The sequence below is a fragment of the Sceloporus occidentalis genome, unplaced genomic scaffold (genome assembly GCF_023333645.1).
Source record: "Sceloporus occidentalis isolate IW3139 unplaced genomic scaffold, rSceOcc1.0.p SCAF_3, whole genome shotgun sequence".
Classification (NCBI taxonomy): Eukaryota; Metazoa; Chordata; class Lepidosauria; order Squamata; family Phrynosomatidae; genus Sceloporus; species Sceloporus occidentalis.
Window position 1 is genome coordinate 199,338,029 of NW_028316983.1, and position 15,717 is coordinate 199,353,745.

Here is a 15,717-nt window from a genome sequence, read left to right on the forward strand (position 1 = left end):
ATATTTAAAAGGTTCCTATAATTTATCACCTTTTTTTTGTAGAATCAGGAAAGTGCTTATTCTAGCAGTGAAAATGCTGTCACACTTGAGGTAGAACAACACTTTGAGAGCTTCTGCTTTCCATTCCTCTCCACCCACTTTGCAATAGCACATTTCACAAAATTGCTATCAGTTTAATTTGCTACTCCTGACACCAGCAGATTCTGAATCAGAAACTTCACACACACCCTCGTTCTTCGAGAAATAAATGATTCAAGTAATCCATAATTAGGCTGCACAGGCTTTAAAGCAAAGAATAATCATTTTGGTTTTACTTTCTTCCTTTGCTGTTTGTTTAATGCTTGAGATTTCAGATGTTAACTTTGAGATTTCTTAATGGACCTCAGTCAGGCAACTGCACTCTTGATTTGGGCTGAGTGTTATTGTTATTTTGGGCTAGTTTTAGGTATCACGTTTATAACCATGTTTTCTTGGGCCCTGTATCTTGTAACCAACTTTATTAAGCAACAGGTCTGCGGACAGAGCTCAGCACTTTGGACAGTTCCTTTAAATTTCAGACTGAAATGCAGAACAGATTCATTACCAGAGTCACATGGTTGTGCTCTGGCAGGAAAGCAGCTGGTAGAGATCCCCAATCACCCTATACACTGAATGCCTCCAAGGGGTCTTCAGCAAAATAATTGTTGCAGAATATTTGCTGTACCTCTATGGAACACCAGTTGGAAAAGCTAATGCCTGACTGAGATCCCCTAAGAGTGAGGCATCCTCAGCAGGAGAACCATAACAGCTACTTTCCTGCTGTATACAGTATGTATCTCTCCAGAGGGAGAAAGTCACTCTGCTGCTTTCTGACAGTATTCAAAGTGAATACAGGAAAAGTGGCTTTGTTGCAGGAAAGTGAGCTAGCCACTTTCATACTGTAGCATTTGTCACAGTAGGAGAACAGTCCGGGGTTTCTCCAGAACACCCACTTAACCTAATGCCTTATTCTGTTGAGCCGTTCATGGTATAGCAGGAAGGACAGCAAACCTTTCCAGAGATAGAAAGGTTTGTAATTTGCCACCCAATACTATATGCCAGATGAGATTGGTTCACTTTGCCTCAAGGGAGGTCCTGCTCTGGCTCCTGACCACAAAACCTTTTTTCATTCCTTTCAAGGTATTGATAAATTCACATCATCTGCGTGCTTCATAGTTGCCACATGGAGTAATTCAAAATTACCTTATATAAGGATGTCTCCACTGGCCTTTACTTTTGCTGTTTTCCAGAGTTTCACTGTCTAGTGATATCAGTTTCAGAGCATTGTGATTTTTTTTCTTTGCCAGAGAGCTTTGGACTCATGATATTCCTGATTGACTATTGACATTCTGTACTTTACAGAGGAAATTACAAATGTCCAAAAGGGTGAGCTTCCTTTTCCTTCAGATGAAAAATGGAAAGTGTCAGTACTAACAGGAAATACAGGAACTCAAGCAAATGTCACTCTCTGGATATATGGAGACAAAGGACTTACTGGACCCATAACTCTTAGCAAGGACAACAGACAACAGCTGTTCCTACCCAGGACTGAAAATGCATTTCAGGTAGCTAAAGAAATTTGAGGATTATTTTACTGTATATTTTCCCTCCTGTAAGATCTTTCCTTCTGTGGTAGGGAAAAATCATTTCCCCTATGTTTACTGCTTTAGATAAATCTGTCTAATGTGTTTGGATTCAGCAATAAATCAGCTAAGCATATATAGCAAATGGCAAAGAGAACACTCTTTTCTGTCATATCTGTGGAAGCTAGGGCAATTGCAAAAGCAAATTGTTTTCTTTAAGAGTAGTTAGTTATATGCAATTGGTTGGAAGCTTCTCTTTAAAACAATATGCTTTTGTACAAATCCTAGGTAATAAAATGAAGACTTATATCTTGAGTAATGAAAGGTATATCTCATTTGAAACAGGAGTTTGTGTTGCAAAATGTCATCTTGGTGAGCATCACCTTGAAAGAGGTATTTCATGGCTGGGCCTGTGACATGGGTTTCTGACATGTGTTAGGTAAAAGGTATCTAGCAGGGTCATTTCACTTCTGTCACCAGAATGGGGAACCCTCAGAACCATAAACCATAAAAACTGCTCTGAAGGTACATGTACACCTCTTGAGCTGTTTTTGTGGGCTTTACAGGGGTGAGGAAGGAAGAAAGTCATGCATGCCCCTGTGCACAGTGTTAGTTGTAGGTCAAACAACTCAGTATAAGAGATTTTAAATAGATTGCACTAGTTTATATATTTTAATTTGGGGGTCTACTTCACTTTGAACCCTGCATTGAGATCTGTGGAGTTATGCCACTCAGTTTGAACAGACTATTCTACAGACAAAACCTTGGCATTCTCTTCTATAATGTGATACTGTTTATCATCTAACCTAATGTTGTTTAAGCATCATTTTAAGGACCATGCTGATAGCATTTTAGAAATTAGTTAGGCCAAGGACCTTGTAATATCAGTAATACTCAGTCTGACGGAAGTACTGTACATTTGAAAAATATCTAGGATCTTTGCAAACCATGAGCTAAACATGAATCTATAGTAGAAAAAGAAAAGCGAATACAATTCCAGTCTGCATCAGCGTGAGTAGTATACTGTCCACATCAAGGGAAATAATAGTAGCCATTCTATTCTATTTGGTCATAGTCACCTAGAGTTGTTGTTGTTAACTGCCCTGGAGTCAATCCTGACTCATGGTGACCCGGTGGATGAGACATCTCCAAGACTCCCTGTCCTCCACTTATTTCAATTCTCAACACCTCTTTTTAAAAAGGTATTAACAAACTGACATGTGTCCAGAGTCAGCAACTCTGGTAGTAAAGTGTCTAGATACCAAGGGTCTAGTTGAGGAATCTGAATATATTTAAGGTTGAAAAGAAAAGTTTGAGAGGTGATATGATTTATTGTTTTTTGCCATCAAATCAAGTTCAGCTTGTGGTGACTCTATGAATGAAAGATCTCCAAGAGCCTGATCATCAACTGCTCAGGTCTTGCAAACTCAGGTTTGTGGCTTCCTTGATTGAATACATCTGCCTACAATGTGTTTTCATCTTTTTTCTATGGCCTTCCACATTACTGAGCCTTTTATTTTCCATGTCATGTCATCTGATGATATGTTCACAGTATAACTGACTCATTTTGACTTCTAGACAGGCTTGATTTACTCTAAGACCTCTGCATTTGGCTTTTTAGTAGTCCATTGTATTCACAGAACTCTCCTCCAGCATCACATTTCAAATAGGTTGATCTTCTTTCTGACAGCTTTCTTCACTGTCCAGTGTTTACAGCCATATACAGAAATCAGAATTACTACAGCAGGGATTATTCTGACTTTTATATTTACTGATAGCAATTTTTAAATAACTGAAGGACATGGAAGATGGGGGGAAATTCTATTTTTCTGCTCCAGAGGGTAGGACCTAAGCTGACAGACCTGAAAGAAGATTCTAACCAAACTTTAGAAAAAAACTGCTAGTAAAAGTTTGAAGGCACACAACAACAAGAAAGAAATGTAGAACAGTAGAATGGTGTAACAGGGTGGGCTGCTTTTTATAATTCTGTTTCCCTCATTTAAGCTCATGAAGCTATAGAGTTGTATTCCATAGTAGCATATTATGAAAACATAAACATGTTAGATCCAGGCATAAAGCCAGCCTAAGTATAAACAAAGATAAGTGTGAGAGAAGATGAAAGTAAATAACTGGCTTATAATAATAACAAGCATGACAGTAGAAGGTTACTGGCTTAATTCTTGTAAAACACCTGCACACTTATACTCAAGAAAAGTAGAAACCATTAGTTTGAAAGAGAATAAACCTTGCTATGTATATTGACTGTACACTGACAAGTAGGATGGTAATTACTTCTACCTTTCCCTAAACCTTGTTTTAATTAGATGGGTGGTGGAGAGAGTAGTTTGTCCATCCGATTGGGTAAACAAAGGATGGAGAGAGTATAAAATAGAAACTTTTTCAACAGCAAGCACCTGCTTTTCTCTGATCCATTTTAAGGCTGCTGCTGCTGCCAAGCAATTCAATGCTTGAATCTGTGGATAAAGAATCTGTGAACATGGAGCTTTGACTGTTAGATTCTACATTATTCCTTTAAATGAGAATGAGCTCCCTAACTTGAAATAATATTAATCAGACATATTGTGGAGTCAGACTGTTGGGGTATACTGAAGCCTTACATTACATGAGATAAGAAGAAAATGCTGTTTTTGTAAGATCAACAAAAAGCCATACTTAAGGTTGAGTGAGGTTGCCCCAGACAGCTGATTTGGGGGTGCCTTAGAAGGAAAGCATATAGTTACTTCCCTTACTTTTTTTTATTACTGGAAATCCCATTATTGAGAGAAATGTGGGATATACTTGACTTTGATGATGATGATGATGATGATGATGATTTGGAATGTGTAAAGTAAACATGAAAGAAGAATAAATAAATCAACAAATCAAAGGCAATTCATAATAACCTTAACAACGATCATAAATTAAGGATATAGATTGCTATACACAGGATATATATCCAAAAATATGACAACCAGAAGACACTTGTGGTAATGTAGAGAAAGCAGTGAGATATTCAGTGAATTTTCCACTGAATTTTCTTTTCCAGCCTTCAAGTATAAGCCTCTTCACAGCTATAAGTGATTGGACAGTCCATTTACATCAGGATGGGAATCATGTGGCTCTCCAAATGATGTTAAACTGCAGCTCTCAGCATTTCTCACCATTAGCTGTGTTGACTAGGGCTAATGAAAACTATAGACTAACAGCATGCTGGCCTGTATGATTCCCACCTCCCATATATGCTGTGTCTCTTCTTAGACTTCACATTGCACAAATGTAGTTTAGCAGCACTGTGAATGTCAGAGATTTTTCTAAAATAGAATTAAAATGGAGCTTAAATTTAATGGGAAAAAGACCACAGGATACAACCTCATCAAAAGCCTCAGAAAGGCATCATCTATATTCCATTGTCAACATTTGACGTAATAGTCAGCTCATTCAAAAATAGGTGCCATGACATACAATATTTCCCAAACACCTATTTTTGTTAAATTGTGGGGGTGAGGTGGGGTTGTTTATTGTTAATAATAATAATAATAATAATAATAATAATTTATATCCACCTCTCTACAAAATGCAATCGAGGCGGCTTACAAGATTAAAAATATACCATCCGAACCCTCAACCCACCCCCATTGTTAAATCTAAATAAACATAGGGAAGTTGAAACAGCATTCTACTGATTGTACTGTATGGGAAAATCTAATTTTTTGTTTTACTGAAATCAAAATACTTGGAAGTATACTGTTTTCCAACAAACATCTACAAACAATTATTGCTTTGCGTTTTTCTAAAGATACAGCTCATTTCTATAGCAGTGTTGAGGCACTCAAGGCTGATGGCCCATAAATAATAACAACAGGTGTTGTAACTGCAAATAATGCCATATAGTTCTGATATGTAAATGATATTTAACTGCAATACTGAAAATATTAAAAATTATCCACCAGAGTTCATCTAACATATAAATCTCACACTCAGCCTATTTATTACTCTATGTTTTTCAAGTCAGGATTATCCCCTAAGGATAATTTAGAATGAGTATATACATCAGACTCTAACTTATAAGAAAAATCAAGACACCCTAAAACTGCAGGTAGAGGCATGCCTTTCTTTTCTTACACTTGCCGATCCTATGGGCATACATATTGATATCAGAAAATAGGTGTCAGATAGGTTACCTCTTCAATTACACTTGAAGAGCTTTAAGCTAAAAAGAAGTGTACTTTGTATTTGTGGAAAAGAAAAGAGATGTTTTGTGATATAACCTAAGATATGGAAAATTAAATTCAACTTCATGGATGACAACTGAATTTCTTAGAGGATGTGGGGAAGGGAGAAATAACAAGGTGAGGAGGTTGCCAAAATAAATTTCCAAAATAATGCACTGCATTTTTCAAAATGCTTTTGGCAGATATGTAGAGAAATATTATGAAAAATATAAGGCACATGTGGCAAAACATTAATCTTGAGTAAATTTACTTTTATCCCAGATACTCTAAATCAAGGGATATTTTGCCAAAACTGCACTCAAAATTATCCTGACCATTGCAGAACTGTCTCTAGAGATCTAAACTGCAAGTTATGTAATGACATCTGGTCCAGAACCTTCTGTGCCGAACTGCACAATAAACTGTAGCATGACACAGTTTGACACTTTCATCTTTGCATAACTGGATGAATGGTAGCATGCGAACCCAGGGGTCATTCAGACATCAGGTTCTTTTAGCACAACAGTGTGAATCACCCCACTCACACATTCCAGGTTTGCTAGGGCCCAAACAGACAGGCCAAAATAAAGCTGCTTCGGGCCACTTTGGAGGTATACTTTTTAAATGATGCATGCATCCTAAGAGGCTGGCAGCCACGCCAAAGCCACGCTCCAGTCATAAGAACTAGAGCACAGCTTTGGCACAGCTTCTGGCCTCTTAAAATGTGTTTGTCATTTAAACAGCATACTTCCAAAGTGACTCGAAGCAGCTTTATTTTGGCCTGTCTGTTCAGACCCTTAGTTACACTTTAGAACTGCATCAATGTGCATTGATGCACACCTCTGTGAGTTTTGTTGCTCACATGTGCAAGCATTTGAATAAACATCAAATCAATGATGAGAATGCATTCAGAACCCCTTTTTGGATATGCTGTGTTTTATCCTGGGTGTGTTCAGATCCGTTCACAGATGATGATGCGGATCTTTTAAAAAAAAACCTCAGTGAAACCCTGACATTTATTATCCCAAATTAAGAGGATTTTTTGGCAGCCCCCTCCAAAACTTATTTGGGTGCATTCAGGATGCATGTGAACAATGGAGATTTAACCCAGCTTCATCCTGGATTATTTTCAGTGTGAATAACCCTCCAGTCACCTTATGCTCCTCACAGGAGAGCAGACAGTTTTTTAAGCCATTCCTCCCAGTGTTTTGGGACAGGGGCCGCCATTGTGACGTAAGTGACATGCAGTGTATAGATGTCGCTGTGTATTGCTTACATCACAAGTGCACCAATGGCACACTCGTGATTCCGTGCAGTGTCGGAAGAAGAACCCGTTTTTTCCAGTTTCTTTTTTTGGCGGACGAACACAGTTTGCTGCGGTGTCCCTCTGGAAGAAAACCAGACGCCTTCAGCCCACCCTTCAGGGTGGTATGTATCAGGCCTTTGATATCATAGGAGAAAAGGGAAGAAGCTTGAGAAGATACCATTAGTAAACACTTTTGTCTTGGATGAGAGATAAACAATTCAAACCCGTTACTTGTCTAGTGTATTTTTATTGTCATTATTGACAGAGATGGAGAAATGCCTTTGTGCAATTTTCTGTCTCAAATGCCAAAATAATTTGGCTAGTATTGGGTAGTGTGCATTTTGACTTACAGTAATATGTAGCTGAGACGAGTGTGGGCTAAGCAGAAAGGAGGGTTTGGACTGTGTAGATGCTTTGCTGAACTACCTCATCCATTTATGGGTATAAGAATATTTGGGCTGAATACATACTCCATATTCCACTCCTAAGACCTACATGAGTACTGCTTAGAAGGGAAAAGATGGTTATTTGCACTGTTTGCACAGGTTGGCTTTCAGGCAGTAAAGGATAGATTTACTGCCAGAATTGTTTGAACAATAGACTTCAAGCTGGATATTGCTGTTTATGTAGTCATCAAGATGTAAAAACCAAGCAGCAGTATGGAAACCCAAGATGCCATTGACAAATCCACATACAACACATGCCCACAAGAAGAAATATTATCTACTGTAGTTTCTAAGATCCACATTATAAACCAAACATGCTGTATTCTCATGCTGTTTAACAAGTTGGCAAACTACTTTTAAAAGTAATTAGTTAAAGCTCAGAGTCTACACCATAGTTGATGTAATAGTTGCAAAAGGAAGTCTCTCCTTTCCCATTGTTTACAAGTAACCAAAATAGTTAGCTTTTAGTTGGTTTGTTTTTAAAATTCTGAATGCTATAAACTGCTGGCCTGTAGTACAAAACACATTCTCCTTCTATCCACCGCATCTTTGTATCAGTGCCCACAAGAGAACATAAAGCAGTAGTCTGAGGCACATCATGAACCAGGACTTGGATCTTATGACATCTATTATTAGTGAAGCCATACCCACATTACTATAAAACATAACTAAAAGTTATAGTTATACTTTAAATGACTATTGCATTATGTCACAGTCATAATGTAATGTAGTTGTACCTTTTCTATTAGGAACTGGAATTAATTCCAAGCAACTAGTGCAAAATAGTTAAAAAGCAGTGATTTGAAAGCAGTTGTTTAACCCCTTTCCACTAAACTGTATTCACTAACTCACTCAAAACTAGCATATATCAAAATGATAAGTTCATTTAAACACATGAAACTGTAAAATCACAAGCTGGATAAACATGTAGAAAAGCAGCCAAGTCCTTTTTCTTTTTCTTTTTCTTTTTTAATGAAAAATGTGTGTGTGGGGGGGAGGGGGGATTTGTAAATACTGTGTTAGCTGAAGCATAGTGAAAACCTGCCAAAATTCAAATTGCCATCTAGATTGATTACAAAAATCTGCTGTTCAAAAATGGAAAAACAGAACTGCAAACTGGATTTTTCCCAAACAATTTTGTATGTGTCTAGTAAATGGCAGTCATCCATGAAGATATTAAAGAAAAAATAGCAAAAGCTATTCACATTTTTATTTATATGATTAGGGTGGTACCATATAGTGAATCACACCTTGGTCCATCTGGCCCAGGATTGTTGGCATAGAAGCTCCATAATTTCAGGCCTGATACTTTCCTAATGATAGCTGGAGTCTGAATCTGGGGCTGCTACTATCACTGAGTTATTATATTGCATGCACAGGGACTGGGGTCATGCTGTGACATCCTGCCCTCCAACCTATGCCTGGCTTATCTCTCCCACCTCCCCTATTCATGTATTCACTATGACTGTCTACAAACAGGAGGCTCCCATACGTAACAGCTATATCATGTCAGTTTCCATGCATGTCTGGATGCCAGAGTAGAGTATGAAGTTGTTCAGCAAACCAGGTAATGCCAAATCCAGCTAAACACTTTAACAGAGACTCAGGATGGGTGGACTGCAAAAAATTTGATAGTGTTGAATAGGTTAGATATTCATTGTGTGACTTGTTATGCTGCACACTTTAATGCATTTTATATTGTATAAGCAGTCACAATCAACATTGTGGAGACTCATTTTTGAAACCTGTGTCTAAAGATCTTTGGGATTTTCTCTCTCTACACAAGTGAATAATTGATAACTGATGTAGGTAACAGCTTGTCTGCAGTATTACTTTTCTTCACTACATGTGAATTCCCTAAGATACAAGTCTATTGGCCTTCCACAAATCAGATATTCTTTAGCAGAGTATGTTTGGAACATATTGATCTGATCAAAAAGAAGTATCTGTATGCCAAGATTCTGGGCATTCAAGTTCTTCATGTGACCTGCCTTGGTTTTAGATCTGATATAACCAATAAAGGGCCCCTATAAAACAGATAAAAATAATAGAGATATAATCAGGAGAGGATTTGGGTGGGCATTTGATTACTATGAATATTAAAAGCCAAGAAATTCTAAACTTACTTTTAATTATAGAGTTGGCTGTTCTGCATTCTTCATTTTGATTTTCTGCCATCCATGATAAGACTGATGTGATATCTGAATTAATATTGGCATCATCATCACCATCAATATCAACCGTAGGAACCAGGGGGGGAAAGATGCAGAGCCATAGTATTAAAGTGGCAGCTGCTCTCCCTTACCAAGTCTTTAAGTCATGTTCCAAATCTTCTTACTTTCTAAATAGCTGTCTAAACAGTTGCCAGGCTGGGAGTACTTTATGTTTCAATGACTAAGAATTTCTTAACTTTCAAAGCAGCTTCATGAGGCTACTTCAGTTCTTGAGAAGGACATAGTTCAATGTACCTAGAGGCTGAGTGAGAAAACTGGGCAGGCTTAAGACTTAAGGTAAGTAACCAGAAGAGGCAGAAGCCAAGATGGTAAGGAAGATCCCAAGATACAAGAGACATGATAACATACACATAAACACAACACAAACACACACACACAGCATAATGTGATAGCTGTGAGAAAGAACAGAAAGATGAGTGACAAAGAAGGGTGACCAAGTATGAATCAAATTAGACAAGACCTCATAAAGTTAAGAAATTCAGAAAGATGCCTTATGCTTGCTTCTGAGACATAAGCAACTGATGTGCCAATGCTGCTGTTATTCCACAGCAAGTCTGTTTAGTAAAGCTTTTAGGGTTTGATGGTTTTTGTCCAAATTTACACATGCAAGTGGTTTTAAATTGTTCTAACTGCTCCTGTTAAATGATTTAATAAGTTTTAAGACATTTTTTATTGTTTTAAATTGTTTTCAACAACCAAATGGATTTTATTGAATTCCTATTACACTATAATTATAGGGACCTTGAAGGAGCAGCCCGTATTGACTTGCTTCGCCAGCTCATAGAATGATATTGGAAGAGACCACAGGGCCATCCAGTCCAACCCCCTGCCATGCAGGAACTCTCAATCAAAGCATCCCTAACAGATGGCCATCCAACCTCTCTTTAAAAACCTCCAAAGAAGGAGGTATTTAAATCAGCGTTGATTTAGTTGTGTTAGGAGTGACGTGTTATTCTATTAAGGCTAAGTCAGCCAGTGTGGTGTAGCGGTTGAGTGCTGGACTAGGACTCTAGGGGACCAGTTTTCAAATTTCTGCTTAGCTATAGACACCCACTGGGGACCTTGGGCAAGTCATACTCTCTCAGCCCCAGAAGAAGGCAATGGCAAACCATCTTTGAGGAAATCATGCCAAGGAAACTCTATAATAGCTTTAGCATAGGTTTACATAAGTTGATAATGACTTGAAGGCACATGGCAACAACAGCAACTTCAATCCAGGGCTCAAAGTTTTGTCTCTTAACTTTAAAAGCAGTTTGAAGTGATTGCATCAAATCTTATGACCTAGATAGAAAGAGCAAGATTCAAAAATAGCTTTGGGGGTGATGTAAGACCCATGAGCTTTATGTTGTTCACCCTTAGTTTATATGTACAGCTAAACAGGGACGTAGCCGGGGGGGGGGGTTCTTGGGGTCCGCCCCCCCCCCTTCCATTAGGAAAATGAATGGTGTGTGCTGCTGCGCTGCCGCATTCAAGCCCCATTATAATGGTGGCACTTAGTCTAGATCCCCCCCTTCCTAAAATCCTAGCTACGTCCCTGAGCTAAAGCATGATTTGCCATTACATGAGCAGCAAAAAAACTGTAGTTTGCATGGAAAGGGATCATAGCTCAGTAATAGATATCATGCTTTGCATGTAGAAGGCTGTATGTTCAGGGTATCCTGAACATCACAGGATACAATTGGGAGAGATTTCTATCTGAAGCTACTGTGGTTTTGCATCTAAGCTGAATGCATGTTGGGCTAAAGTGTGAATGTAGATGGCATCTACACCCCATTCAGAAATAAATTAGATCTTTGTGCACTGAATGTGAAGTTCTGAAGAGGACTCTGTGACCGTATTCAAGTGAATGTGGTTATGGAGTTCCAATGATCAGAGACGCTAATAACGTTGAATTCCTGATCATGGGAGTTTTAGAACTCTATTGAGACAGAGTTGCTTCAGATTTTCATGCTCAGCATTGGATGCTTGGATGCCTGGGAATGATGGGTGCAGTGATTTCATGCCTGCTGACTTCCCCATTCTTTGTTTTTGTCCTAGACATGTGTAAGTGAATTCTTGAACAGGGATTATGTAGAGTAATGATCTGAACTGGTATAAGACAGATTGTGATTTTTTTATATCCCCAAATTGAAGGGATCATACAAACCTATGTTTGATAATTTGAGCAAGGCAGCAAGCAGTAACTGATAAAACCAGAAAATGTAAACAATGGGAAGTTTTGGTTTTGCAATACATGTAAAGCAGTGAGCTGTCTTAAAGGCAGTAGGCATTTTCTAAAAGCCATGGACAAAAGTATAGGCATACAGGTGTAAATTGATGCTGCTTTGATATAGCTTTAGTGGTACAGCAAGCAGTTTGGAAACCAATTAATTAAAATTCATTATACACATGACTAAATAAAGAAATAAAAGCATAGGATAAATGGATGGTGTAACCACAGGGATTTTAATAGGGAGCTGAGAGGAAAGCTATTCACAAAAGCTCTTTCAGATAGAAAGCAAAGATGAGTGATAGAACTGTAATAGGAAGAGAAAGAAAACATGACAGAGGAGCCTGCCACCAGCTTTTTATTCAGAAGAGCAGTCATTTGTGAAATAATCTGACAAGAGATCTGCTTTTTAAGTTTTTGAGAATCTTTTCCTGTAGTGCAATATACAATACATGAAATGATTTATTTTCTGGTAATTTAGCTTCAAAAACCTGTGATAAATGGAATGCAGTTGGAACGGAAAGAGTGCTTTTTGTACTTGGGATATCACAGAATGCTTTACAAACTACAAACAAACTCCCTACAATATACGTAAATGTTAAGGATTAATCAGCAATATTTTCCCCTGAATTTATAAAGGTACTTTTGCTCACATACATTTTTCCTCAGCTGATGGAAGGCATCTGGAGCAGGAAGTTATCGTCTTAGCCATCTACTCAGGCCCTAGACTAAATGGATACTGATTTTTTTTTTAACCTAAATCCAATTGTTAGTCCAGACTAACAACCAGACTAGACCCATTGAATCAATGTTGGCCTGTGAAGGTCCTATAATTTATCCAGTCTACCATAGTGAGTACTGACAATTGGATTTAAACCACAAGCAGTGCTCTTATATCTTTATCAAGATCATTTGAGTTGTTTTTAAAGAATAAAGGATGCATAATAAGTTATTTATTATGTATCTGAGGTTAAGTAACCTATCTCACAAAATGGCTTATAAAATAATCTAGGAAAAATGTCCAAGATGGTAGCCATGTTACAATAAAAGTATGTTACAATAAAAGCAACAAGGAGTCTTATAGTTCCTTAAGGATTAACGTTCTTTATTTGGTGAAAACCTTTGTGGATGTAGTTCATCATGGAGTGTGGCCTCGGTTTGCAAGTTATTACATGCAAGCTTGGGTGTGTTGGGGATGTAATCAGTGAGGTAGGAGTAAATTAAAATGCTGAAAGTACAGTTATTATCATCATAACATCATTAGCAAACATTACCAGGGTGGTAGCACAGACATCTGTGCATAGATTAACTGATTAACATATAGAAGGTGAAAACCTACATCTGTGCATAGTTTCACACAAGCAGTTCCACATTCTCCCACTGCCTAGCAGGTATCAAGCTGTGAGAAGAAAAGGAGGCAGTTCAAATCATAGAGAAACAGCTGGTTGCACCCCAGTCAGAGGTGCGGGGTGGGGGATGAAGATGAAGATTTCCTCTCAAACTGAGCGCACTTGCCTTTTCCTTGTCCCATAAACTCTGAAAAGTTGGTCCTTCATCATCAATCATGACCCCCACCAGTTCCTTCTGGGTCTTGACAGGAGCCAGATGATGGAGGATTTTGTTGATGGAGCAGAAGAGGAAGGGAATAACTCTCTGCACTATATCCAAAATGGAACTTACATGCACATAAACTGTACTCATGCACATGTAAGTTACTAATAGGATACAAGCCATGTACCTATTCAAGATGCAACAGAGTTGAGATTCTTGATGTATTCTTGTTTTGCTGATCCCTTGGAAGTTCTTTTCTTCAAGATGGCCATCTTCAGAGATTTGGAGTATTTGGATAGAGTGATGTGTTCCCATTCTTTTATTTACAATGTAATATTGCTGTTTCTGATTCTGATGTTAAATTTCTGTCTACCCCCCCCCCCCCCGAGATACAGTATATACCCCCCTGGCTTCTTGTTCCTATGTAGGGTATTACTTGCAAATGATGGTATGTTTCAGAGTGGAGGTTGAACAAATGTATCTTTGATGTTGTGGATATTGTTAGTAGTTCTTGCAATGGTGTTACCAGAGTAGACGTGCAGTTGACTCCTGGGTCTGTCACAGGGACTAGTTCTTATGTCTGTATCTCTTTTTCAAAGTATTTGAAAGTATACTGTTGATGGTAGTGAGTAATTTTTTAAAGGTGGGTGGCTGCCTATAAGCAAATACAGGACTACCACCCAAGACCTACGAGAAAGAAATGCTACTGAACTCTAGATTACTAATGATATTTTGAGTGGTAATAGCTGAGAACTATAGGTGACAACAATTCATGTTCCATTGTTTTTCTGTTCTGGTTTGACCTGTGATGGGTTATTCATGGATATGATTATGGATTTGATGATCTTTTGAGATGTGTAGTGTGTGTGTGTGTTTTAAATCTGATTTAAAGCATTAAGTTGTTCTCCACATTACAGATTTGAATATGTATAGTCTTATTGATAGGCTTGATTATAACAGTCATTGGATTTTGTGGTATATTCTGAGTGGAAGCTGGAAGTATGTGCAACCTGAAGGCTTTAATGTGGGCCCTATATGTTGATTATGTTTTTCAACAGCAGTGTTTAGAAACTGAGCCTGTTCTGTGTGCTGGTCTAGGCTCCCCTTCAGGGAGTCAGATTTATATGGTCGCTTTACCATTTGTCAACTTCTTTAGTATATTTTTGGCAAATGAAGCTTTCAGCTTTGCTTCACATTCTGCTGAAAAGTTTAGAAATGCTATGAATCCTTTCTGAATCCTATTACATTTTATCCCACTCCCACAACAGTATAAATATGTTTTATAACCTGAGGCTTTAATATTACTGTGCTGCATTTCAAAAAGTGGGGTTTTATCCATGAAAGCTCATGCTAAAATTTTATTTCAAAGGTGGTGTCACTGGTGGCAGCACAAGGGTTGGTGTCAATGGCGCCTGCGAGGGATGCAGACCACACTGGGTGACACCCCAGAATGCTCTGTGTGGGTGCCACTCCGGGACTCAGGAAGGTCTCCGGCCCGGGCAGGTGGTGGACGGCCATTTCCGCAGCCTGTGTGGCACTTCCCCTGCCTGCACAACCATTTCCCCCGCCCATGCAAGCCTTCCCCCTCCCACGCAGCCATTTCTCTCCCCCCGTGCAGTGCTTCTCCCACTTACACGGTGTTTCCTCCAACTGTATGGGCATTTCTCCTGCCTGCATGGCTGTTTCCCTAGTCCACATGGCTCTTTCTTCTGTCCAGGCTGCCATTTCCCCAGCCCCAGAAGTTCCACCCCCCAGCAATCCCAGACCCTGCATTGGGTGACACCTGGTGCAGGATGCTCACTGGTTAGTGTAACTCAGTGCAGATGCCCAGAATGGGTTGTTAGAATGGGGTGGTGGTGGCAGCCTGCTCCAACCCTCCTTCCTACCCATCCTGTCCTGCTGACTCACTCGACAGCCCCCCCTTCTTGGCCATATGTTTAGCATTGTCCAATAAATTGAGATTTATGTATAATGAAAACTTTCTATACAGCTTGCTAAACTCATTAAGCTGTAATCATAAATACATTTAGTATTGGACTGCTGTGCAAGTAAAGACTTTTGAATGCTATGCAGAATCTAATAACTCCAGTGATTATAAAAGATTAGTTTTATGCAGATTGCACACATGTAATGAATCAGGTGATAATATGCAAAATGGT

General features: G+C 38.7%; 1 protein-coding gene across 1 annotated transcript in view; it reads left to right on the forward strand.

Annotated features, from left to right (window-relative positions):
- Positions 1-15,717, forward strand: part of LOC149317321 (lipoxygenase homology domain-containing protein 1-like) — a 235,837-nt gene that overhangs the window by 52,978 nt on the left and 167,142 nt on the right. Inside the window, exon 17 of the mRNA XM_089517319.1 lies at positions 1,381-1,583. Within this exon, the coding sequence (XP_089373445.1) occupies positions 1,381-1,583 (203 nt within the window). The remainder of the gene's footprint in view (positions 1-1,380; positions 1,584-15,717) is intronic.